The sequence below is a fragment of the Hyperoodon ampullatus genome (assembly GCF_949752795.1).
Source record: "Hyperoodon ampullatus genome assembly, chromosome: 2".
NCBI lineage: Eukaryota > Metazoa > Chordata > Mammalia > Artiodactyla > Ziphiidae > Hyperoodon > Hyperoodon ampullatus.
In genome coordinates, this window is record NC_136915.1 from 197062643 (window position 1) to 197087333 (window position 24691).

A 24691-nucleotide genomic window follows, 5' to 3' on the forward strand; every position below is an offset into this window, starting at 1 on the left:
CTGCCCGGGGACGTCCAGGAGCACCGCCTCCTCCACGGTGGTCCCTCTGCTCCTGCAGGAGGACGACGCAGACGGGCCTCTGTGGAGCGGGGGGGGAGATGTGTGGAGGGTGTGGAAGGGCCCCCAAAAGGGATGAGCAGAGACAGGTGCCCTGTTGCAGGCCTGGAGGCTTTATTGTCCTGCTGGCACTGACCAGGCCTCTTTGAATGACCCCAGAAGCTCCATCCCATCACGCCTCTTGCTGGGGAGGAGAAGGGCCTGTCCATCTACCTCCAGACCTTGCGGGTGGCTCCTGTCCGTTTGTCCGTCTAGCTGCTGAGACGGGGGGCTGCCGTGCTGGGCCCACCCTCCCGCGCCAGCCCCCCACCCTTGGCCATGCCGGCTCCAAGCCCGTGGCCTTCACAGCCTGCAGGGAATGAGGGTCTCCTGGGAGCCCTGATGCTGGTCGAGGCTTCCCAGGGAGGACGTGAGGCTCCAACACCCCTGGGCACCGGCCACACCCTCCAGGGTCTCTCGTCCCTTCAGAAGCTCGGCGGCTGCCACCTCCACTTCCTGCAGTTCCATCTGGCAGGCTTCCACCAGGGTGTGGCCCGTTGCCATGACGAAGTTAGCATCAGCCGCCAAGGTGTCCAGGCCCCCTCGAACCAGAGCCTGCAGACGCGAAAGGCGGCCGGGTGGGTCTTCCCGCGGAGCCTCAGCCCCTCTCCACCCCAGGCCATTGCAGGGCCACCCCAGGATGCAGTCCAGTGCCTTCCTAGCCCCGCTCACCTCTCGGATCAGCTGGGCCATGGCTGGGGCCGGGCACCCGGGAGAACCATCCTTGGGGAGCGCTTCCTCGGGCAGGGACCCTGGGGTGGGGCTCCTCTCCTCGGGCACCAGAGACTCTGTCCCCACAAGCTGTTCCAGGTGCACAGAAGCAAAGACCCCTCAGGAATGCCGGAGCCCACTGGGATCAGGAAGCCCCGACTCTTCAGAGGGAGCCCCAGCCAAGACCCCCAGGAAGGGGGGGACCAGGGGTCCCGTCCCTTCTGCTGTTGAATTACCACTGAAAGCTCCCCGGCCTCTGGCCCATTACCTGGCGGGGGGCGGCAGGTGCCTGAGCTCCGGGTATCGCCCTCCGGGGCAGCTGTCCCTGCAGCCTCTCCCCATGGGACTTGCTGTGGGGTCCTGTGGGCACGGTGGGCCGAGGGTCAGAGGGGCTGCTGACTCCTGCTGGGAGCCCTGGGTCCACAGAGCTCCCCTTGGGCAGTCAGCCCCGCCCTGAGATCCTCGGGGTCCTAGAGGGTGACACATGCCGAGGCCCAGCCCACCCCAGGCCTGGCAGGACTCCCCACTGCCCATCCCCCCAACTCTATGTGCCCTGGTCCCTGTCCTTGTGGGTTTGGGAGGGGATCAGGGCCAGAGCCTGACCAGCTTTGGCCAAGCTGATCTTGTGTTTGTGTGCGTGTGACTGTGCATGTGTGTGCGCGCATGTGCGTCTGTGTTGGGGAATACAACAAGCACCCTCGTCTCCTGTGAACTCCAGCCTCCTCAGGCCCCTACTGTCACACACAGCGGTCCAGGACCCACTGAGAGGCTGCCAGGTCATCTGCTGAAAGGCAGAGCTGAGGTGTCAGTGTGTCCAGGGCTGTCTTCAGCCGGGGTGGAGGGGTCCGAGCTTCCTGGTGTGCCAGGGAGGGCCCTTTCACAGTGCACCACCCGCCCCCGGCTCCCTCAGTCACCTGGGTGGCCCCCTTCCTCTGCCTGGGTGAGGAGCTGGTTCCCATCGCCACAGGCTCCCAGCCCTCCCGGCCGCAGGCTCCCCAACTGGACGGAAGAGCGGCTCCCCAGGCCTTCCTGGGAGAAGGTCAGCCCCTCGGGAGCACAGGAGAGACTGACCCAGGGCCCCCTGGGGCCGGCCGGAGGCTCCTCCTCTGGTGGCAGGCGTCTCTGTGCCCCCTGGGAGCTCCCCTTCAGAGTGGACGCTGAAATGGAAGCACGGCTGATGGGGCTACAGGCTCCCCCACCCCTGCCCTCTGTGGTCCCCACACCCTTTCCCTCAGGGTCTAGGCCCATCGCTGTGGAGTGGCCAGCCTCCTCTCCTCCGATCTGCACCCCTTTGCTCTCTGGCCCCTCCCACACCTGCCCAGCTCGGGCCTCACACCCCTGAGGACACTGCGTCTCAACCTCGGTTGCACGTGGATCACCCAGGAGCCCTCACATCTGGTCGCGGGGTGTCCCGCCCAGAGCCCACAGTTCTGGAAGCTTCCTCCATGCCCCTAACCAGTGAGGTCCTGGGCCCTCTGGCTGCTCAGGACCTACTTTTTGACATCAATTGGTCACAGTCGGATCACATGGCACATTCTCCCAACAAGACTGCGATCCTCTGGGGGCCGGGCCGGGTCTGCACGTCCACAGCACCCAGCACCACGGTGACCCCACGTGCAGGCGCCCTCCAAGACTTGTGGGCTGAATTTGAGGGGTCTCAGGCCAGAAGGGGGTGCAGGCAGCCCCAGCCTGGGAAGTAGTGGTTCCCCTGGCCTCTGCCCTGTCCCGCCCATTCCTGAGGCAGGGGAACCCAGCCTCTCTGGGCCAAGGAGACGCCCAGTCCCTGGGCCCTCTGTCTAGAATAGAAGCTCTGCTTGGAGTCCAGCCCATAGGCCACGATGGCTGAGACCCTCTCTGCTCATCCTGCTGTTTTTCCTGACACTCATGTAATCACAGATTATATTCAGCCCTGGGTTGGTGACATGGGATCCACCTGGAACCCAGATCCAAGGGTTGAATCTTAATTCAGGTTTCGTAGGATGTGCCCTCTCCTTCTAACCTAACGTGTGCCTTTCCGGGACCCGCCAAGGCCACGGAAGAAAAGCACCTCTGGGCACTGACCGACACCGACCCGAGGCTGCCCCCTGCTGGCTATACTCGTCTCTGCCGGCCAGGCCGGCCTCCTGCGCAGCAAGGCGTGGGCTGGACCCCAAAGGGCGCAAGGCAAGCAAAGCACACCCTCCACAGTTCGGGGTGCCCCCAAAGGCCCGGAGCCCACTAACCATGTCTGCCCAGTCTCACCCCAGCCCCTACATGCCAGGCTGATGGTTGCCACCACTACCTGGAAAATGCTGGGCTGTTGCCATGGTTGCTGTTGCCACCGGCAACGTTGGCATTGGCATTGTTGGTGTTGGCACGAGCAAGAGGGTTGGTGCTTGGATGTTGAGGGAAGTCCTCCAAGAAGACGGGCGACTCCAGCTCCTGCATCTCTGTTTCAATAAACTGGAGGGGTCTCTGGTTGGCCATGTGTGGAGGCAGGGAGTTGGTCCTTTCCAGGAAGTTGTCCACCTGGCCAAACAGGCCTCCGGTCCTCTGGGGGCGAGGAGGACAGGGGAGGGACTGAGACCAGGGACCAGGGATGGATGCGCGGGGGCTGCCACCCTGGACGACAGACAGCGCCGGGAACAAGGCCCCAGGAGAACAGAGGGGGCTGTGAGGCCGGAGAAGAGACCATCGCCCTCAGGGCGTGCTCAGTTTGATGGGGTACACGGGACACCCCTAAGAAGTGTACGGGGACCAGACACCAGGACGGGAAATGCAGGGTGTCGGGGAGCCCGGAACCAGGCAGTCTGGAGGACGGGCTCTAGCCCCACTTCCGAAAGTAACTTGCTGAGCGGTACTGGATTCAGACGGTCTCTCTGGGCCACCATTTCCTCATGAATAACCCAGAAGGTTCAGCTGGGTGGTCGTGAGGGACCCTCCAGCTCTAGGAGGGAGGACGGTGAGACAGGAAGCAGCTGGGGCATCTGATAATGGGGGCTTCGGATGGATGGACATTGCCTCAGGCTTGTGGGGAGGGGAGGCCAGGGAGGCTGGGCAGAGGAAGGTGGGAAGGATGTGACACCTCAAGTAGGTGGGTCATTGGTTCAGAGTCCTGGGAGGTGCGGGCGGCGGGTATCCTCAGCCCCCCCATTCTGCGCGGCGGGGCTCCTGGCCTCCCTTCCGCTCCCTGGCCTGGAATGCGCACGCACTGGCGTGGCCAGGGCCTCACTCACCCGGAATATCCCTTCCTCCATCGCGGCCTCCGCCATGGCTCTCTCCAGCTCCTCCTCGGCCGTCAGGTCTCCCGAGATGGTGCGGCGGATCTCAGGGGCTGCCTCTTCCTCAAGGGTCCGCAGTCCGGCCTGGGGACAGAGAGGGACTCAGTGGCCCCTCCAGGCCAGGAGGGGAGGATGCACTGCTTCTCACGGCCTCCCCCGTTTCTAATCCCGGAAACCAGGGCTTCCCTGAAGGCCCAGCTCAGCCCCACCCCCTCCTGCCCATTCGATCCCCCTGGGCTCCTGCTCTGGCCGCCGGGATAGTCCAAACCCTGATGGCTCCCAAGGCATCTTCTCTAGGCTTCACAGGGGGTTTCATCCCCCGCCTAGGCCTCCAGGCTGGGAAATCCTCTCATCAGTACAGTCTTTTAGACAAATGATCTCTTCCGATGGCACGTGACATTTATACCATTTTTTGAGCTGATCAAAGTTCATATCACCAGCAACGGGACAAAGCAAGATTGGTGTCACCTGACAGTTTGCAATGACAAGGCAGCATCACTTCTGGGACATTCCTGTCCAAGATGCAAGCCCTCAATCTGTCACGAGGCAACACTGCACAAACCCAGACCGAGGGACGTGCTGGCTGGGAATCTTCAAAGTGTCAAGGTCATTTCAAGGAAAGACTGAGGGACTACAGACTAAAGAGACGTGACAACTAAACGCACTGTGTGATTCTGGATCCGATCCTTTTGCCATAAAAGACATTATTGGGACCACTGGTGCAACTTGCATGGGGCCTGAGGATTCCATGGGACTAATGCCTCAGTTTCCTGATTTTAGTGGCTGCATCATGGTTACGTAGGAGGGTTATGGAGGAGAATGCCCTTGTTGGCAGGAAATACACGCTGACCTGTTCTGGGTTGATGGGAATGACTCTCAAACGGTTCAGAAAGGAAATTTTTTTTGTACATACATGCAACTTTTAAAATTGTGAGATCGTTTCAAAGTAAAAATTGAGATACGTTTTTGAACACACAGCCCAAATACGTGAATATTTTTTGAATGTATCCTTTAGGTGCGTTATACTTAACATAAAAAATTGAAATTAAAAACAGGCAAGATGACCCAAAGCTCTACGTTTCTTTGCGTACCCAATGGGCCCTCTCAAGCACCTCCCCTCCCCCAGGAAGCCTGTCCTCTTCGGAGACCACTGCTTTCACCTAACCTAAATCTCTCCCTTGTGTTCAGGGGACAGGACCATGGTTTTGGGTCGTAGCATCCAGGGCTGGAAGGGCTCCTGGTTCTTCCCTTGAGGTCGAAGCATCTTCCATCCAGAGCTGTCATCTCTCCCCCTACTCATCCCGGCTCCGTCCTGCCCTCTCTGCCTCCACCACTGCCCCCAAGGACACAGAGAAGAAGCTGGAGTCTCGAGACCATCTCAGCAGTGGAGCTCCCTGGTGCTCGGCATGGGCTTACCTGGATCTGCACGGTGTCCTTCTTGGGCCGGTACCCATAATATTCCTCCTGGCGCCTCATGAACTTCCGGAAGTGCTCCTGGATGAGAAACGTGGCGTAGAACTTCCCCACCGTCACCTCGTCATCTGTAAGGGTGGGCAACAGGGGCCGGTGGGCATCTGAGGCTGGGGTCAGCGTGCAGGCCAAACGTAGCCGGGTCCAGGTGCCCCTCGCGCCCCCTCCTCTGCTTGCCAATGTGACCCCGATGGCTGCTATGGGGTCCACCCAAGGCATTCACGGAGGGCCAGGCTGCTCTCAGACTCCCATGGGGCTCCCTGGAAGCGACCTTTCCCCTGTCCTCGGCCACCTCTGGTCTCCCAAAGCGGCACCCACCTCCTATGGGAGGGATGAGCTGGTCCAGGAGCTTCATGCTGGTCCTCTTCCAGATCTTCTTGATGATGGTCCGCAGCTCCTCATTGGCCTGTTCGAAGTTACCTGGGGGCAAGGGACAGGCCAAGCCAACCGCACCTGACAAAGCCACCTAGCACTCCCCGAACCTCTCGCTCAGCAAATGTTGGCTGGGTTTTCCCTTGTGGCGGCTGCTTTGTGGGGAGGGCATCGCTGTTCCCCTGGGGCGGCCCGACCCTCGGGTCACATACGCACTCCCCACAGGCCTCGGCTCCCAGCACCTGGAGTGGCTGATTGCAGAGGCTCTCGCCTCCCATCCTCCCCTCCGCCCGCCCAGCAGCCCTCCATCCCCCACACCCCGTGGTCTGTCCCGCCTCCTCCAGGCAGCCGTCCTCCTCCTCTGCTTCATGCCTGCGATGGTCCTGCTCACCTGGGCGGTAGCTCTGATGCCGCTGGGTCCCTGCGTGAGGGACACCCCCATCTCCTCCCCCCTCCCATCCCGTCTGTCCTCCCGGCAGGGGGGCCTGCAGGTTCAGTGGGGCCCCGTGCGAACCCAGCGGCGGTCCAGCAGATCCCGGGGGGTCCCACCCCCGTGCTCACCCCGTCACTCCCTGGCCCACCCGCATCAGACCCGGCTGTGTGGGAACAGAGCCTTGGTGACCTTTGCCCTGCAGAATTTGGGGGCTCCCGCTGTGCCCTGAGGGGCATGAGAACGTTGTGGCCATGGCCTGGGTCCCCCCTCTGCTTCTCCCCGTGACTCTTGATTCCGACCTTTAGCTCAGATTCTGGTAGAATCCGCTAGAAAACTCAGCCCCTGAGAGGAGGGGACTGCCCGCACCTTCCGTCTTGATCTTGAGCGCTGTGCGGACCAGGGCGAAGAGAGTGGCGTTGAACGTGACGGTGCCGTCGCTGTTCAGAGGCATGTTCATGCCCACCAGCCGCTGTGCAGAGAGGGGGCTCACTGCCAGGCCGGGACCCCTGAGCCAGGGGTTCATCCTCACCCGGTCTGGGGGCCGGCAGGGGAGGGGACCGGGCGCTGGGGTGAGGATGAGCAGGACGCCCTCCGTGACGGAGGGGAGGATGAATTGGAGACACTGTTGAGAGTTTAGGTCCCAGGGATGTGGGGACCCAGGAGACGACTGCTCTAAAATGACTCAGCCAGTCGGGCCCTCGCCAGTGTCCCTGCCCCAGGGCCCCTGTGCCTCTTCCTCCCGGGGGTGTGGGCCAGGTGGGGGGCACCCCTCGCTGGCAGCTCTGGTTACCTTACATGCTACCCTGTGGGGGCAGAACTTCCCGAAGCCCAGAGGGGGCTGGATCCTTCGCAGCAGGGTCACCACGTCCAGGTGTTTGATTCTGCCCCTGCAGGAGGACACCAGACCCGGGCACCTGGCAGCCCCACCCCGACCTCCCTTCCTGCTCAGAGAACGGCCCAGGGCAGGGGAGCCGGGAGACAGGGGGACGCTTCCTGATTTCCAACCATGCTTAGGGAGTGGAAGCTGAGTGTCCGTTTTAAAGAAGAAACGATGTTTGAATTCACTGTTGCCCACCACCAGGAATGGGCTCTCTTTTTTGGGGGGTGGTAAGAGGCCAGAATCCCCTCAGACATGGGATCTCCGGGCTGGAATCCGGACCTCATTTCTCCCATGGTGGGGCTTTCGCTGGGTTTTAGTCAAGCTGCCTGGGGGCTCTTGGGATGTATTAATAGAAGTAGAGGGTATGGATCAAGGGAGGTGGAAGCTCACTTCCAGGGACTGGTAGGGAGCTGGAGACCGTGTCATAGGTTGGGAGATTAAGTGAGATAGTATGTCGTGGTTGGCACAGCACCTGACACCTGGGAAACAGTCATCGAATGTGAGCTTATTACCTTCTTAGAAAGAAGGTAAGGCAGATGTGCTTCCCGGTGTTAAAGTGCACCCGAATGTCCCGAGGGCCAGGTTAAAGGTAATGCGGATTCTGATTCCGTCATTCTGGGGTGAGGCCGGGGAGGTGTGGTGGGGTTCTGCATCTTTATAGAGCTCAGCTTCTTGGTCAGTGGACCACACTCTGAGTAGCCGGGGCCTAAACTGCCTGGGGATGTAGTGAGTTCCCTGCTCCTAGAAGCATCCAAGCGAAGCTGGATGACCATCTCCCAATAAAGGCAAGGGGGCTTCTGAGGCTGTAGGATCCCTCCCAACCCTGAGGAACTCCAAGTCTCTGATCCGGGCCCTCGGATAATAAAGGGAGGGGCAGCCCTCTCCTTCTCCTTAGACTGGAGAGGGACTCGCTGTCGGACTCCAGGACGGGGTCTAGACCAGAGGAGTGGACGGCTGAGGGAGGGCCCAGCACAGAGCCTGCAGGAGGAACTCACTTAGCCTCTGGGTCATACTCTGCCCAGATGGCCTTGAACTCGTCCAGGTGATGAGGGCCCAGGATGGACCAGTCCCGTGTGAGGTAGTCAAAGTTGTCCATGATGACCGCCACAAAGAGGTTGATGATCTGCAGGAGGAGAACCATGGGCTCCCGGCTCGGAAAGCCAGGTGGCACGGGGTGGGGGGGTAATGGGGGTGCCCACGGGGTCTGGGGTCCGTAGCTTCTCCCTGCCTGGGCCCTGCCTCCGAGCCCTTCTGGCGACTACGTCCCGCACGCGAGCAGCCTGTGTCACTCTGCTCCGGCCCACACGGTGTCCTCTGCCGGGGCTCCTGGGGCTCATCCTTAAAAACCCCAACCTCAGCCTCTCGTCTGCCCCCCAGAGGGATGCTGGTCTCCCCCCCGCCATCAACGCCCCTGTGCTGCTCTTGCCTGTTTTGTATTGTTGGGTGTCCCTTTGAAATGCAAGGTGGCACTCAGTGAGCACCTTCAGGGCTACGGCTGTGTCCTGCTCACCTTTCTGTCCCCTGCACTGAGCCCAGGGAACGTTAGACGCTCAAGCAAGCGTCTTAGTGAACATAGAAAAGAAAAAGAGTGCAGAGCGAGGGCCTGGGGCTGGGGGCTCTCTGTCTCCCTCGAGTGCAGACAGCAGCCCTGGAGCCTCAAAGCCACCTGTGCTCTGTTTCCGAGCCCACTGCTACCTCCTTCGGGACCTCGTTTCCGGAGTCTCAGCCTCCTCACTGGGGGGCAACCGCCTCTTCCAGGGAAGAGGGAGGGGCGAACGGCTTTACTGAAATTTACTGGCTTGACTGGAATAGACTTTACTCTGTTTTAGGGTAGAGCCTCACTAAATTCTTTCGATTACTAATCGCTAACAACAACAGCAAAAAAGGGCCAAGCTCTTAGCAACTCCTCTGGAGCATGCAAACGCACTCAGAAAACGAAGCCACACCCAGGATGACCAGAACAGGGACACCCTGGCCAGAGTCCCGTCTCCTGAGTCCCTGAGCTAGGTCCCTGGAGAGACAGAGGCGACGGGAGTGGGTGGGCGGGGCATCACCCTGCCTCAGCGCATCTCCCCGCAGCCCGGCCGCCCCGCCCTCGGGCCTCACCAGGAAGGCACAGAGCATGTAGAAGCTGATGAAGTAGTAGTAGGCGAAGTCGGTGCCGCAGGTGCGCTCCTCCCCCGGGGCGTAGTCCGACTCGGGGTCGCACAGCTGCCCGTAGCTGCAGGCCAGCAGGATCTCCTGCCACGCCTCACCCGTGGCACACCTGGAAGGCAGGGCGCCGTGGGCCTCTCACTCTGGGCAGCGGCGGGGAGCGGGGCGCCGTGGGGAGCAGGCCGGGCGCCCCTGAGGACCCCGGGCTCACGTGCTGCCCAGTGTGAGCCAGGCCCCACTGGGCCCCGGGCTGCATGCAGTCCCCCCCAACTCTACCCCTCGTGGGGCACCCCAGGCAGGAACTGAACAAAGAAAGGGGGCTTCCTGGACAGAGGGACAAAATCAGTCCAGGACTCAAGTCAGCGCTGGGGAAGCAAGAGAGCAAGAGAGCTGACCCGGGGTCGGCGAGGCCTCCGCCTCCCCCCAAGGGACATTCGAGCTCCGGCGCCCGCCTCGGTGCAATGAGGGTGGGGCGATCTGCAGGACCCACTCAGGACCGGCTGCCTCCTTTTCGACCCCCAGGGCACAGTGAAGACGAGGGCCACTCGCACAAAAACGATTTAAACAGTGGCTCTGGCTGTACGGGGGTGAGCCTCCGAAAAGGACAGCAGAGCCTTGGCGCTTCGGCGCGCTGGGCCCACACACATGAAGCCAGCCTGCCCCGGCGGGCTAGGGGAGGGGCGGGGACAGCTGGGGCCTCTTGCCTGAACAGCAGCAGCACAGCCTGCGGGAAGGTCTGGAAGTTGTTGTTCCGGTTGATCTGGGTCCCGTCCACCAGGGCAATCTTCCCGAGCATCTGCAGATCAGGAAGCCCGCGACGGTGGCACCCGCACAGGTCTCCCCCAGCCCGTCTCCCACTGCCCCCTACTTCCTCCAAATCCCCTCCACTTCAGGCCCCGTCAGACCTGAAGCCAGACGAACTGGGCTGCAGTTGGCCCTTGCACATCGCAGGGGTATAACTTTACAGTCAGCCCTTGGGCCCTCCGTATCCGGGGCTCCGCATCCACGGTTCAGACAACCGCAAATCGTGTGGTACCGTAGTACGTATTTACCAAAACAATCGCGGATACGTGGACACGCGCAGTTGAAACCTGCGTTGTTCAAGGGTCACCTGTATTATCAAGGTTGGGTGAAGTTCTTCCCCTCGAGCCAAAGAAATCTGGGGGTGTGGCCAGTTTTCCTAACCAAAAGCCAGTCAGGGACTCAATGTGGGGAGCAGGGTGCTCCAGGAGAACGCAGGCTGAGACCACCCGAACCTCTGACGGGGCCTTGGAGAGCCATCGGGGCCTTGGAGAGCCATCGGGCCCTTGTCCGTCTGCCCACAAAGCCTCCCCCGCTCCACGCCTCGCGCTGCTTCTGCTTGACTAACGCTGCGCCGTCTGGGGACCACCTCCTTCTCTGGTCCTGCAGCTGAGCCCAGGGCTGCCGGGAGGCCGGACGGGGGAAGGGTCCAGGCTGCACGCCGGCCAGGCCTCCGGAGGCTCCCCGCCCCGCCCGCCCCTCACTCACCTGCATGCCGATGACCGCGTAGATAAAGAAGAGCATGACGATGAGCAGAGCCACGTAGGGCAGGGCCTGCGGGCGACGACGGAGGCTCAGGGCGCAGGGCTCCGCCGCCTGCCCCGCAGCCCTGCCCTCCCTTCGTTCACGTTCACCGGGACACCGCGGCCTGGGCGGCACGATCGTCCCCGCGGCCCCCGCAGAGCAAACCCCGTGGGTGGGCGGGGCCGCACACCTGGAAGGACTTGATGAAGGTCCACAGCAGCGTGCGCACGCCCTCCGCGCGGCTCAGCAGCTTGATCAGCCTCATGACGCGGAACAGGCGGAAGAAGGCGCTGGAGATGCGGGCGCTCTCGTCGGGGTCCTGCGGGGCGCAGCCCCAGGATCAGTCTGGGGCCGGGGCAGGGGTGAGGGCAGGCAGGCAGGGCGGGGCAGAGTGCGCGGTCGAGTCGTGGTGGGGGACTCCCAGCCCGCCCCGCGGCCCCTGCTGAGCACTCGTGCTGGCCCTCCCGGGGGCGCTCAGGGCCCCGGGTCTGCTCCGCTGGTGGTGAGGCGGGCTGGGCGCCAAGCAGTGCGCGGCGTGGACAGCGATTCTGCCCCCGGGGAGGCGGCGGCCAGGCCCGGCGCCGGCTCTTCTGGGGCTCCTGCCTCATCCCACCTCCTCCCCGAGCTGCCACTCAGCCGAGGACCCTGGCAGCTCTCCCGGCCCTCCCCTAGTGTCCACCCAGTGCAAAGTCTCCCAGAAGCTCAGCTGCTCTGCGGCCATCAATTCAGTGGCCACACCCTGCCCCACACAGGGCTGTCCCAAGCCGGGAGGCCTCTGCCCACGTGCCAGCCTTAGACACTGGATGACTCCGCCAGGGAGAGCCCCCTGCCCGGCGTCCCGTGTCCCCACAGGCTTGATGCTGGTGACCTGTCACTAAGGTTCTGTATCACCCAGTTCTCTCTGGATGTTCCCAACAGCACAGAGGCCCTGTTTCCCAGGGCTCCGAGAAAGCCACTGCATCCATGCACATTCTAGTAGCACAGAGCTCCCACCAGTCCCCACCCGGACCCTCTGGGGCCTGCTTGGGGCAGGGGGCCCTGAGTGCGTCTGCCTCATGCAGTCCAGCAGCCAGGCCCGAGCATGCACGCTGCAGGGCAGAGCTGGCGGGCGAGCCCTGCAGGCTCATGCAGCCTGGAATTACAACGTTCCCGCAGCTGCCACCCAGGCAATACAGTCCCCCGCTGGAGGCCAGGAAAGTCTGTAGAGAGAGAGAGGAGGGGGTTGGGGGAGGAGAGAGAGGAGGGACACGGTGGGAGGGAGGTGAGGAGAGGCGTCAGAGAGCACAGACCACATAAGAGTTAAAGAGAGAACAAGGCAGAGAGGCAGGGGGTGAGAGGCCCCTAGCGGCTGCCGGTCAGGGTCGGGCGGGTGGGTGTTGAGGACGAAGCTGTGGGGACAGTGAGGCCACAGGCTGGGGGCAAGGGAGCAAGGAGAGGAGGGAAGACCGAAGACGGGCAGGTCCCTTCTCACCTCCAAGATGCAACCTGTGTGTCTGGGGTCTGTGATGCTGGGGCCGTATGGGGGGCGGCACGTGGGAAAGTACCTGCTCATGGTCACAAGGGGAGTCACACCCCTGTCTCCTGAGTCCAGGGGTGCTGGCCAGCTCCCTTGTGCTGCTGAGGCCCTTACCGGGGTCCCATCCTCTGTGGCAAAGGCCCTCTGGGGGAGTCTGAGGCCCCCCAGCAGATGCATCTCTGCCCACACACCCCAGCCCCCCACCTGGGAGCAGGACCTAGGCTTCCATCTCAGGGCCGGGCCCTTAAAGGGTGGGCACGGGGTGCGGGGAGTGGCCTTTGTTCCTGTTTACTCTGAGCTCCTCCCTTGGGCCACATTTCAGGAGAAGCCCTGTTTCTGGAGTCCTGGGATGGGGAATCATTGCTTTATCTCCTAATTACTTGTGGGGGGACTGGTTCCCAGTATGCTATTTCCCCACCAAGCAGCGTTCTCCAGGGCAGCTTTCACCTGGAACACTGGTTCTCAGCCCAGGCTGGGCATCAGAATGCTGGGTCCCCACCCCGGCCGAGTAAGTCAGCTCCTGGGGCCTGGGCCTGGCTTCCGGGTGTAAATGCACCCCAGGTGATTTCATACGCAGCCAGGGGTGACAAGCCACGTTCCAGGCCTGTGCAGCCAACATGGTACCACCAGCCACACGTGGCTCTTTGGGTTACAGTGAAAATTACATAGACTTAGAAATTCATCTCCTCAGTTGCACTGGCCACATTTCAAGTGACCAGTAGACACTTGCAGCTCGTGGCTACTGCACTGGACGGAGCAAAACCGGGATTGCAGGGAGTGCTAACGGATGGTGCCGCCCTAGTCTGCTCCCCGGTATATACGACAGGAATATAAATCAGTATTTTAATTCAAAGTCTTAACATGACTTCAAGCAAACAGTCCTGGTTAGGGGCATCTGCTGTCCCTAAAAGCCAAAAGGTGACCAACGACGCCCTCGGTCCTCCTGCACCAAACACACTGCTCTGATGTACCCCAGACTCCCCGGCACAGACCTCAAAACTCCAAGAAGTAATTTGTAATTTGAGCTGAGACTGCGCTGGTGAGAAGTGCTGCTCTCAGACCCTGGGGCCTTTGGGGGGCTATTTCCCAGCAGGTGCCCTGGTTTGCCCAGAAGGCAGCCTGCCCCCCTCGGCCTGCCCGCTCCGGGCCTGCTTGGATACAGGATGCTCTTCCCCACGCCCCTCCTCCCGGCTGCCCCTGGCAGGCACTCTGGGGGTGGGGGGAGGGGACTCCTTGGGGCTTCAACCTCTGGCTCTGGGACCTGCCCTCCGGCAGAACCCCCAGCCCACGCCCTGCTGCTTTTCATCCCACCCCCAGGCCTCATCCCCTCTGTCTCTCCTGGGCCAGCTCCTGGGCTCACATACTGGCTACTTGTACTGAGACCCAACGAGCCGGCCCTCAAGACCACAACGATCCTGGCATCTGACCCCGTGTTCCAGGCCTCAGGGCTGCCAAGCATGACTCCAGGGAGAAACTGGGCACTCGCCACCACCCCCATCCCCCCGCCCAGACTCAGACCCCTGCCTCCTGGCAGTGTGGCAGCCCCATCGGCTTCCTGCGGTGGGTTCATGACAGCAGCTGTCCCTCAGAGGGAAGTCACACTGTCACACCCACCGCCCTCCCTCCCGGAGGACTCTGCCTGCTCCTCAGATGCCCTCGAGGTACCCAGCATGGACGCTGCCTGCCCTCCTCCCCCACACCCTGCCCCCTTTCACACTTTGCATTCCTCACGGCTTCTGTCTTACACTCATCTTTTCCCAGGGCTCTGAATCGCATCCTTTTCTACCTCGTGTGAGACCCTAACAGTTTCCTCAGCGGTCTCTTCCCTCTTTCATGCTGGCTCCACCCACAGCCCCCCGTTTCCTCAAAATGAATGGGAGAAAATATTGCAAATGACAAAGGATTAATCTCCAAAATATACAGGCAGCTCATGCAGCTCAATATCAAAAAAACAAACAACCCAATCCAAAAACGGGCAGAAGATCTAAATAGATATTTCTCCAAAGAAGACATACAGATGGCCAACAAACACATGAAAGGATGCTCTACATCACTAATCATTAGAGAAATGCAAATCAAAACTACCATGAGGTATCACCTGACACCGGTCAGAAGGGCCATCATCAAAAAATCTACAAACAGTAAATGCTGGAGAGGGTGTGGAGAAAAGGGAACCCTCTTGCACTGTTGGTGGGAATGTAAATTGATACAGCCACTATGGAGAACAGTATGGAGGTTCCTTAAAAAACTAAAAATAGGACTACCATATGATCCAGCAATCCCACTCCTGGGCATATACCCTGAGAAAACCATAATTCAAAAAGAGTCATGTACCACAATGTTCACTGCAGCTCTATTTACAATAGCCAGGACATGGAAGCAACCTAAGTGTCCATCGACAGATGAATGGGTAAAGAAGATGTGGCACATATATACAATGGAATATTACTCAGCCATAAAAAGAAATGAAATTGAGTTATTTGTCATGAGGTGGTTGGCCCTAGAGTCTGTCATACAGAGTAAAGTAAGTCAGAAAGAGAAAAACAAATACCGTATGCTAACACACATATATGGAATCTTATATATAAAAAAAAAGGTTCTGAAGAACCTAGGGGCAGGACAGGAATAAAGATGCACATGTAGAGAATGGACTTGAGGACACGGGGAGGGGGAAGGGTAAGCTGGGATGAAGTGAGAGAGTGGCATGGACGTATATACTCTACCAAATGTAAAATAGCTAGTGGGAAGCAGCCGCATAGCACAGGGAGATCAGCTCGGTGCTTTGTGACCACCTAGAGGGGTGGGAAAGGGAGGGTGGGAGGGAGACGCAAGAGGGAGGGGATATGGGGATATATGTATACATATAGCTGATTCACTTTGTTATAAAGCAAAAACTAACACACCACTGTGAAGCAATTATACTCCAATAAAGATGTTAAAAAAGAAAAAAACTGAAGGGGGTCTGCTACCCTCTAGTAACAGCCTCCCCCCAGACTCCGGCGAAGCTGTTTCCTGAACTGGCCGCCTTGATTCCCTGGCTCTGCAGCCCCTGCTCCATCCTTGTAACTGGCTCCAGTCCCCCAGTCTGCTGTCTGTCACCCCGCAGCTCACGGATGGCTCTCTGGTCCCAAGCCCCGTGGCCTTGCCAGCTGGAATGCTGCGGAGCCTCAACCCCCCAGGCTTCGGCCACCCCCTCCCTTCCTTGATGGGGCGGCTGCCACCTTCTGGAATCAGTGACCCTTGGTTCCTGGCCTGCGTTTCCAATGCCGCGCGGCTCGTCCGCACGCGCACACCAGCACCCAAACCCCAGCACCAGAGCAGAGTCGTGGAAGCGGCCCTCCACCCTTCTTCTCCTCGGCGCCTTCCTTCCCGGAGCCGTGGGCTCTCCTGCCCGTCCTCACGTCCACCCCGACTCTCAAGGAGCCCCTCGTGCTCCGGGGGTGAACTGCCGTTCCCAGAGCCAGCCCTCCCCGGGACACAGGGTCTCCTGCCCTCTCACCCAAGGGCTTAGCTCCTGCAGTTGCCCCTGTACTGCCTGATCCTCCCATGAGCCCAGGGCGTGCTCTAATTTCTCCCATTTTCAAGAAAACTCTCCTAGGCTGCACGCTCTCCTCCACCTTCTAAGCCATTTCTCTTTGTAGCAAAAAGAGAGAACTGTCCAGGCTCACAGCCTGCCGTGCCTCTCCTCGGCCCACTTCCCCGAGATTCCCGTGTGACTGTCGGCCGGGCTCCCAGGAGGGACACCGACGGGCGCGGCCTCCGGACCTCCGCTCTCTAAATACCCTCTTCTCTCCGTGGCTGGTCTCACCCCCTCCCACAACTCTAAATGCCAGTTCCTCCAGTGGTCTCCGACTTAGATCCCCAGCCTGAGCAGCCTCTACGTGCCAGGATCATAAATCCAAGCCTGCTGCGGTGTCTCCATCCGGATGCCCTGCAAGCGTCCTGAGTGGTCACGCCCCAAGCGGGACTCTTGGTGTCCGCCCCATGCCTGCTCCTCTGGGAGTTGGCACGTCACAGCAAACGGAAGCTCAGTTTCTTGGGCAAAATCCTTGTACTCACCGTGGATTAGTTTTCCTCTCACCCTGAATCAAGTTCATCAGCAAATACTATCAGCTCAGGGCTGCAAGCACATCCAGCTGCTGGCTACTTCTCCTCTCCTGACCGCCCCCCGGGTGGCCCTTAGTGTCCCCTACAGCTTGCTGTCAGCACAGCAGCCCAAGGGATCCTCTGAGAACTGAGGTCAGACCAGGTGTAAACACCCCCGGGGCTCTCATCTCCCCCCAGGGTCAGAAGTGTGGCTCTCCAGGGCCCCCGCCCTCTCTCTGAGCTCACCTCGCCGCTCACTCCTCACCCAGCCGCCAGGCCTGCCGCTGGTCCTCAGCCGGCCCACGTGCTCCGAGCTCCCTACCCAGGCCTGTGCACTCCCCACCTCACCCCCCACCCCGCGTGGCCCACCCTGTGCTTCATGCAGGGCTGTGCTCAGTACCACCCGACGCTACCTCCCATTCCCTTCTCTCAAAGGCTCCACCTGCTTGAGTTTTCTTCATCCCATGCGCTGGCCACACCGGCCATGCGACACGCAACAGATTCACTTGCACTGTCCGTTCGCTCCCCCGCCGCCCCGCCCCGGGGCTCTAGCCCGTGGGAGGCGCTCAGTATTTGAGGAGTGGATGAACCACCGCCTCCCAAACTGTGCCCCCTGCTTGCAGCCGCTCTCACCTCTGCCCTCCGCCTCCAGGGTAACGCTTTAGAAGCGTAGCTTTCACCCTTCCACGGGCCTGTTCACAGACCTCCGGCGGCGCCCACACTGACACGAGGCCTGCACGCTCGTGTGCTTCTACCAACCAGACCTCTCCGCGTGCCCGAAACTTCTGTTTATTCGCCTCCCTCCTGTGCCCTTCCGGCAGCAGCCCTGCCTGTGTTGCTTGCTCCCACCTCCCTTTCCTTCAGGAACCCCTTCAGATGGCGCCACCTCCATGAAGCCTTCCCTGACCACGCCACCCAGGGACGACCTCTCCCTTCCACTGTGGCGCTTGCTGTGGGTTGCCCGGCGCACTCATTGCGCCTGGAATCTGAGGTGTCTGTCTGCTCTACAGGACTTGTAACCCGGGGTGACGGGCTGCACACGCAGCGGGTACCCCGCAAGGGTCTGTGGCCTCAGCCCCACCCCAGCGATGGCTGTGCCCGCCCGGTACTCACGTCAATCTCACTGAGGATGACGTCGATGATGCTGCCGATGACAATCAGGAAGTCAAACACATTCCAGGGGTCCCCAAAATAGCCCTGGGGGAGGGGCCCGGGGTGAGCTGTGCAGGGAGGGGCTGGGGTCCCCAAAATAGCCCCGGGGGAGGGGCCCGGGGTGAGCTGTGGAGGGGAGGGGCTCAGAGGCCAGCAGAGTGCAGTGGTCCCTGTCGGGGGGATGCAGAGCTGCAGGGCCAGGCAGCGCTGGGCCAAGATGCCACTTCCCACGGGTGTTCCGGGGCCCCACCCACTCCCGCTCCCCTCCCTCCAGAGCATAAAGTGGTCCAAGGGGAGGGCAGTGTGCCTGGGAACTCAGGATCTGGGGTCCTGGTCCGCACGGGGAAGTCCTTCATCCCCCGCTTGAAGCCCAGTCCAGTCTGGGCCTCACAGGCAGACCTGACACGGGGGTCGCGGCTGGGGAGTGGACGTGGATGCTCCCTGGCCCTGGGGGGCTGCTCTTCAGCGGCTGAAGGGAACGGGGGCCACAAGACAGGCTCAAGGGAGGGGCGGGGGAGGGGCAGCCGCATCTAGTCCTGCGGCCAGTTCTGGCGGCCTGAGCGGCCTGCCTGCCCCGGGCTGAGCAGGTCGGGCGCAGAAATGCCGGAGGCAGCGCGTCCTGTAGGACGAGGCCGTGAGGGCTCCATGGGAAGGCCTCATCCTGCCGCAGGACTCACCCTGGCCTTGAACGCCATGAGCTTGAGGACCATCTCCAGCGTGAAGATGGTGGTGAAGGCCACGTTGAGGATGTCTGAGATGTGGTCCATCTGCTCTGACTGGTTGTAGTGCTGTGGAGGCACAGGGAGGGGCTGGGGGCCGGCTCTGCCCCTTGGGGAGACACCCCCAGAGCCCTGCTTTCTTCCTCGGGGCCCCTGCCCACCTTCCTTTAACCTCAGAACACTAGAGCCCGCTCTGGCAACGTGCAGAATCCTACCAGGTCCATGGCTACGCCCTCTGCCCTCGAAGGGCCGTGAGGGGAGGCGGAGGGGGCCGACCCTGGTCTTGTGAGCAGGGTTACCCACCCACGTCTGTTCCTGGAGGCCAGGAGGGAGGCCCCCCAGCAGGGCTCTGTGAGCGGCTCCCCCGAGCCGTTTGGGTACAGGACCGGGAGGGAAGACCCCTGGTTCGAGGCTGGGACCGCCGCCACCTGCAGGTGGCACCTGAGATCACCAGGCTCCCGTGCCTGCAAGCTACCCCGGGACCCCGAGGCAGCCCCAAGCAACGCCCTCAGCCGCCTTGAGCCTCCCCTGTGACCCTCCTGAAATCGATGTCCTTGTAACATTTCCCAGGAATCTCTCACCCTTCTTAAAATAAAGTTGACACGACCCCACTTCCTCCACAAAACCTTCCCAGGTAGTAGAAGGATCTGGCGTCTCCCTTGCCCCACCCCGTCTTGGCAAGGCTGCCTGATTCTGCTGCCCAGCTCAGGCCCCCACGTGAGCCATGGCTCGTGAGCCCCTGTCCCTGCTGGGCCCGCTGGCTCCGCGACCCCCTTCCCAGACCCTTCCCACCGGCAACGTGTGGTCGTGTCGTTGCCAGTGGCTGGGGCTCTGGGGCCAGGGAGCCTTGCTGTGTGATCCCATTTATGCGGGCCGTTAGGGATCAGATGCTTGATTAAGGCTTGATAACGACGCTGCTGATATGACTTGTCTGTAAAGTGTGCTCATCTCCTCAGAGGCACCTGCTCCCCTTTTCTTGGGACTGGAGCTGACACTGCAGACATCTGCACCGTCCAGATGAGCAACAGCAGAGGAGAACAGAGAAGATGCTCTGGGCTTCCCACACAGCCCCGTCCTCCCGCGCAGCCGTCTCCTGGCTCCAGAACACCCACAGCCGCGTGTGCGCTTGAATTACGGCCGTAATGAACCGCTGAGTGCCTGGCACCTGGGCCTGCGTCCAGTCCACCTCCCTGCCCCACGTGGCACCTCAGCACAGTGCCTGGCACAGAGCAGGTGCCAGGAAGAGTCTACTGGGGGTAGTCAGCCTGGAGCCCCACTTCCCCTGCACTGCCCAGGCCCTGGCCAGCTGGGCGCTGATCTCGGGGGGCCTGGACCCTGGGGGCCTTACCTGCATGCCCAAGCAGATGGTGTTGAGCATGATGAGGGCGAACATCAGGTATTCGAAGTAGGAGGAGGTGACGATGTACCACACCTGGTACTGGTACGGGTTTTTGGGGATGTAGCACCTCAGGGGGCGGGCCTTCAGGGCGTACTGCACGCACTGGCGCTGAGACGGGACACGATGGGCAGGTCAGTGCCCAGGGCCACCTCTCCCCCTTCCACGTCCACGCCCACAGGCTGGAGGGGCCCTGAATTCAGCAGGCCAAGGGCAGCTGTGGCCAAGGGCCTCTGCTGGGCCGTTGAGGGGAAGAGTTCCACTGGGCCGGGGTTCCCCTGGAACCATCACAGCCCATTTCTAGCACGGCTCTCAGCCAGCCCAGGGGCTCTGGGCATCACGGCGGGTCCACAGGAGACCCCACCTGACCACCGTGTGCTGCTTCAGGTGGGAGATGGGTCGGAGGTGGGGCTGGGCATCCAGTGGAGGGTCTGGGATCACCCCCTGCCCAAGGGCCCTTTTCCCTGGCCTGAGCCTCGGCCCGGTGGGCGGGAGGCCCGGAGCAGGTGGCCCAGCACCTGGTTCTTGTCCAGCTCGCAGTTCTTGTACTCGGTCTCCCCCTGCTCCTGGAAGGTGACGATGACGAAGCCCACGAAGATGTTCATCATGAAGAAGGCGATGAGGATGATGTAGATGATGAAGAAGACGGCCATCTCCACGCGGTGGTTGTACACGGGGCCCTTGTCCTCCTCGTGAGCGTCAATGGCCCTGTACAGCAGCCTGGGGTGGGCAGAGGACACAGGTGTGCTGGGCGGGGCGGCGAGGCAGGGCCAGGCCGGCAAGGGCGGGCTCGGTCCCACCGGCCGTGGGGAGCCAGGGGGGCCTCTGGACAGTCACGGGATGGAGGAGAAGGTAGGGGCCTGCCCAGAAAGGCTGAGCAGGCGGAAGGGGCCTGCCTTCCATCCTCTGTGGGATGCGCTGGCTTCCCCCAGTCACTCGGGCAGAGAGGCCCACACTGTGCCACCCCTGGTCGGGCTGTCTCTGGAGCGAGCGGTCAGCACCCCGGTCCCGTGCACACGCCACGAGAGCCAGGGTGGCTGCTGAGCCCTCGCGACGCCCGGCGTGCTGCAGGGGCACGGGTGGCTCCCAGGCCCCTCCCCGGCCTGTGGCCGCGTCTCTGGGCCCTGCCCTCACTCACTCAGGCCACCCCTCGAAGGTGGACACCGTGAAGAGTGACATCATGGCCGAGAACACGTTGTCGAAGTGGAAGTTGTTGTGTGTCCACTGGCGGGGACGCAGCTCGATCTGCGTGGGGTCCCCATCCTTGTACACATAGTAGTAGCCCCTGAGGCGGGGAGGCACGGTCACCGCACTGTGCTCGCGGGTCCCCCTCCACGTTCTCTGGGCCCCGGGTGGTGAGTGTGGGGGAGGAGGGCAGGTCTGGACCGGGGATCCCTCCCGAGGTCACGCGAGGAAGGGGCTTCTGTGAGCCTGAGGGGCTCGGCTTCCCAGTGCCCCCTGCAGAAGGGCCACCCTGCCCGCCCCCCGCCCCCCCACATACCTGCACTCCTCCTCTGTCATCTTGGACAAGTCATTGCAGCTGAAGAATTTCCCCTGCATCCAGGAGGGAGGGAGGGAGACAGGTTGTCATGGAGACAGGATGGAAAGATGGGGTGGAAGGGAGGAGGGAAGGCAGGGCCCCAGGACAGTCTCCATCAGGTCATCCTTCCCTCAGCCACCCGCGGGCTCCCCGCCAGGCAGACAGCTGTGAGGCTGGGAGCCAGCTCCTCAGACGATGAGCTTTGCTGAGTGCCCCAGGCTGGGCCTGAGAAGGGAAGTACGGAGCCAGCTTGGCCTCTGCCTCCCGCTCAGGGGCCCCTGCCCCTGCCCGCACTGCTGGGGCCCCCCATCATGGAGCAAGAAGAGGGCTGCCCCCCGCTTCCTTCTCAGGCCCTGGGGCGGTGCAGGGATGGAGCCCAGCTGGGCCCGGATGACACATCTTATCTCAAAGTTGACCAGGGGTCCCGGCACGCCCGCTCCCCCAAGGCTGAGTAGGGGAGCTCTGTGACCCCCTCTGCTGACTGCAGCCCAAGCAGTCTCTCCTTTGATTTACGTCACATATTGGGCGCCCACGGAAGATTTTGTTTCAACAAAAGGAGTTGATGGCTAGGTCTGACTGTGGCTAAATTGTTTGAATCCATAGATGCTGGTCCGGGTCCCTCAAAGGTCAGGAGAGGGAAATGCCTTGGCCAGGGACACAGGAGCAGCTGAAGGCACGGCCACCCTGTCACTGCAGGCTCTTGCCGTCCCGACCACCTCCCCCTAATGTCACGGAGCAGAGGGTGAAGGTGAGGCAGGGGGCGTTGGGGGAGGAGCCTGCAGAGGATGCTGCGGCCACCGGGCAGGTTTTGGGGCACTTGAAACCAAACGCCCAATCTAGTACAGAAAGCAAATATAGTACGGATACACGTGACCAGTGCATTACAAATGTGATGTAAATGCCACCTGTACCTGGCGTTTGACTATGGTCTGGGTGGGAACCAGAGCCTAACACACACAGGGGGTTGGGGGTGGGGGAGCAGCTGCTCACTCATTCTTTCGGGGAGTGCGTCTTGGGGGCCCGGGTGAGTGCCAGGGTGAGGATGAGTCCTGCAGAGACTCTGCCCTGAGGGGGTCCCAGGGCCCCCAGGCTGCAGAGGCAGAGGCTGGGGATGGGGCGGGGGGCGGCCCAGGCTGGAGCTGTGGGATAGGGCCGAGTGCAGGCCACTGTAAGCGGCTAAGCTGTCTCCGTCCAGACACCCCTCCCGCCCCTCCAGGACAGAGACCAACAGGACCCGGTCCCCTATAGGTCCTCTGGGAGCCCCACCCTGATGGCCCTCGCCAAAGCCTGCCCCTGCCCATGGAGAGGGCCTTGTGGGGTTCGCTCCATGGCCCCCTCAAGCCCTAGCAGAGGCCCGGGCCCAGAGGAAATGCTCCATAAATGTTTGTTGAATGAATGAGTGATTGTAAGATGACGCCATTGTATGTCTAAGAATGACTGAGTTTACATAATCGTGATGGTGCTTTGCAGGTGGGAGCGCAGGGTCATGGAAGGAAGTGTCATGAATGTGGGTGGTGCCCTCAGGTGTCCGTGTCTGTGTCCTGCAGGTGATCTAAGAGCCAGAGGCATCCAGAGGTCGGCTGCACAGGAGAAGCTGATTGCCATGCGGGAACGAATAGCGGAGTTCTCCCAGGAAAGTGAGAACAGAAGCGGGGTGGCTCCCAGTGTGACACGACGGACCCCCACCCGCGGAAGCTTGCGGGAGACACACCTGCTGGCTCAGGGGGAGCAGAGGCTGGGGCGGGCGTGTCCTGGAGGGGGTGGAGAGCATGACAGTGGGCTGGGTGCTGGCAGGCCCGGCAGGTGGGGGCCTTCATCCTGGAGAGCCAGCAAGACAGCAGGTGGCCCGCAGGGCCCCGGGGGCCAGGTCGGGTGTCACCTAGGAACCCAACTCAGGCTCTCCACGGCTTAGCCTTACCCCTATGCATTCAGGACATCTGCCTTCACGGTCTGGGGCTCCCCTCGTTTAGAGGGAAACAGACGGGCTCTTGCCTCGGCCCAAGAGCTGGAGCCAGAACTGGGGGAGTGAGGGCAGGAGGGGCTCACCTTGAAGAGCTGGACGCCGATGCAGGCGAACATGAACTGCAGGAGGGTGGTGACCAGGACGATGTTCCCGATGGTGCGGATGGCCACGAACACGCACTGCACCACGTGCTGGGGAGGGAGGCCCGGTCGGCACCTCTCCCCATCCCCTCGCCGGCCCGTGCCAGCCAAGGGGCCCCCAGGGCGCAAGCCTAGTCACCTCCCGGCTTGTTGGGGGCAGAGAGGGGGCTCATGGGGGCACAGCTGCCCAGCCACACCCCACTCCCATTGGGCAGAGGGGATGGGATGGGCCCGGCAATGGCCGGGCTGACTGTCTGAGTGAGGCCTGGCAGCCCTGTTCTCCCCCCGGGGTCCCGCCGGCCCCTCTCACCTTCAGCCCTTTGGCTCTGTTGATGGCCCGGAGCGGTCGGAGTACCCTCAGCACCCTCAGGATTTTCACCACGGAGATGGTGCTAGACCTGGGGGGCAGCCTGCTCAGCCCTCCGCCTGCCCGCAGCTCTCCGCACCCACGCCAGCTTCCCCCAACTCCCCTTAAGCTCCGCCCCAGGATAGAGGCGCCTCCCGGCCCCTGGGCTGGTTTCCTCCAGGGCTGCCCACAGACCCTGTCTCTCCATCAGACTGGAGCGCCCTGGGCACCGGGGCTGTGCTCCCTGTGGGGCTGTGGAGGGGACTCTCTGCTCCTGTCCACATCCCCCCTGGTCTCCAGCACACGCCCTGCCCACCTAGCCTTGTCACTCAGTCCAGGTGGTGACAACCCAAGGGACCCCCCACCCTGGCCAGTGGTCCCGAGAGACCGTCCCCCTGTGGCTCAGTGCCCACCAACCAACAGCGGCTGGGCTGCCGCTCTGGGGCCCCGGCTGCCCCGCTCACTCGAGTCCCACGGAGATGAGGGACACGGCCACCACCACCAGGTCCAGGATGTTGAAGTAGTTGCGACAGAAGGAGCCCTTGTGCAGGAAGGCCCCGTAGGTGGTCATCTGGGGAGAGAGGTGGCATCCTGGGGTGGGAGGACCCTGGGGACACTCCTTGCTGGGTCCTCAGGGCACTGCTCTGTTCTCTGCACCCGCTTCTGGGAGCACTGGCACCTCTCACGGGCAGCGAGGCCAAGGGAGCCCTGGGTCTCCTTCCTTACCCAGCCACAGGGGGATGCCCTGCCCTCTGCTCTGCAGAATGATACAATTCTTCCTCCTCCTCCTCCTCTCCCTCCTCCTCCTCCCTGGAAAGCATCCTAGGCATGGTTGGGTCAGGCTGAACAGCCCGTCAAGGACTGAAGGCCTTGCCCAGGCAGCCACCCCTGCACGCGTGCTATACCTCAGCC

The 24691-nt window shown here is 61.9% G+C and overlaps 1 protein-coding gene across 1 annotated transcript in view; it reads right to left on the reverse strand.

The window, feature by feature from the left end:
• Positions 1–399: 399 nt before the first annotated feature.
• Positions 400–24691, reverse strand: part of CACNA1S (calcium voltage-gated channel subunit alpha1 S) — a gene marked incomplete at both ends in the record, with an annotated part of 59621 nt that continues 35329 nt past the window's right edge. The window contains 25 exons of the mRNA XM_079696739.1: positions 400–651; positions 769–897; positions 1076–1167; positions 1879–1964; positions 3089–3339; positions 4023–4151; positions 5484–5608; positions 5856–5957; positions 6709–6811; positions 7133–7229; positions 8218–8345; positions 9329–9488; positions 10081–10172; positions 10886–10951; positions 11112–11240; positions 12064–12120; positions 17637–17720; positions 18353–18463; positions 19743–19901; positions 20309–20510; positions 20929–21075; positions 21292–21344; positions 23377–23484; positions 23744–23831; positions 24244–24350. Of these exons, the coding sequence (XP_079552865.1) occupies positions 400–651; positions 769–897; positions 1076–1167; positions 1879–1964; positions 3089–3339; positions 4023–4151; positions 5484–5608; positions 5856–5957; positions 6709–6811; positions 7133–7229; positions 8218–8345; positions 9329–9488; positions 10081–10172; positions 10886–10951; positions 11112–11240; positions 12064–12120; positions 17637–17720; positions 18353–18463; positions 19743–19901; positions 20309–20510; positions 20929–21075; positions 21292–21344; positions 23377–23484; positions 23744–23831; positions 24244–24350 (3057 nt within the window). The remainder of the gene's footprint in view (positions 652–768; positions 898–1075; positions 1168–1878; positions 1965–3088; positions 3340–4022; positions 4152–5483; positions 5609–5855; positions 5958–6708; positions 6812–7132; positions 7230–8217; positions 8346–9328; positions 9489–10080; positions 10173–10885; positions 10952–11111; positions 11241–12063; positions 12121–17636; positions 17721–18352; positions 18464–19742; positions 19902–20308; positions 20511–20928; positions 21076–21291; positions 21345–23376; positions 23485–23743; positions 23832–24243; positions 24351–24691) is intronic.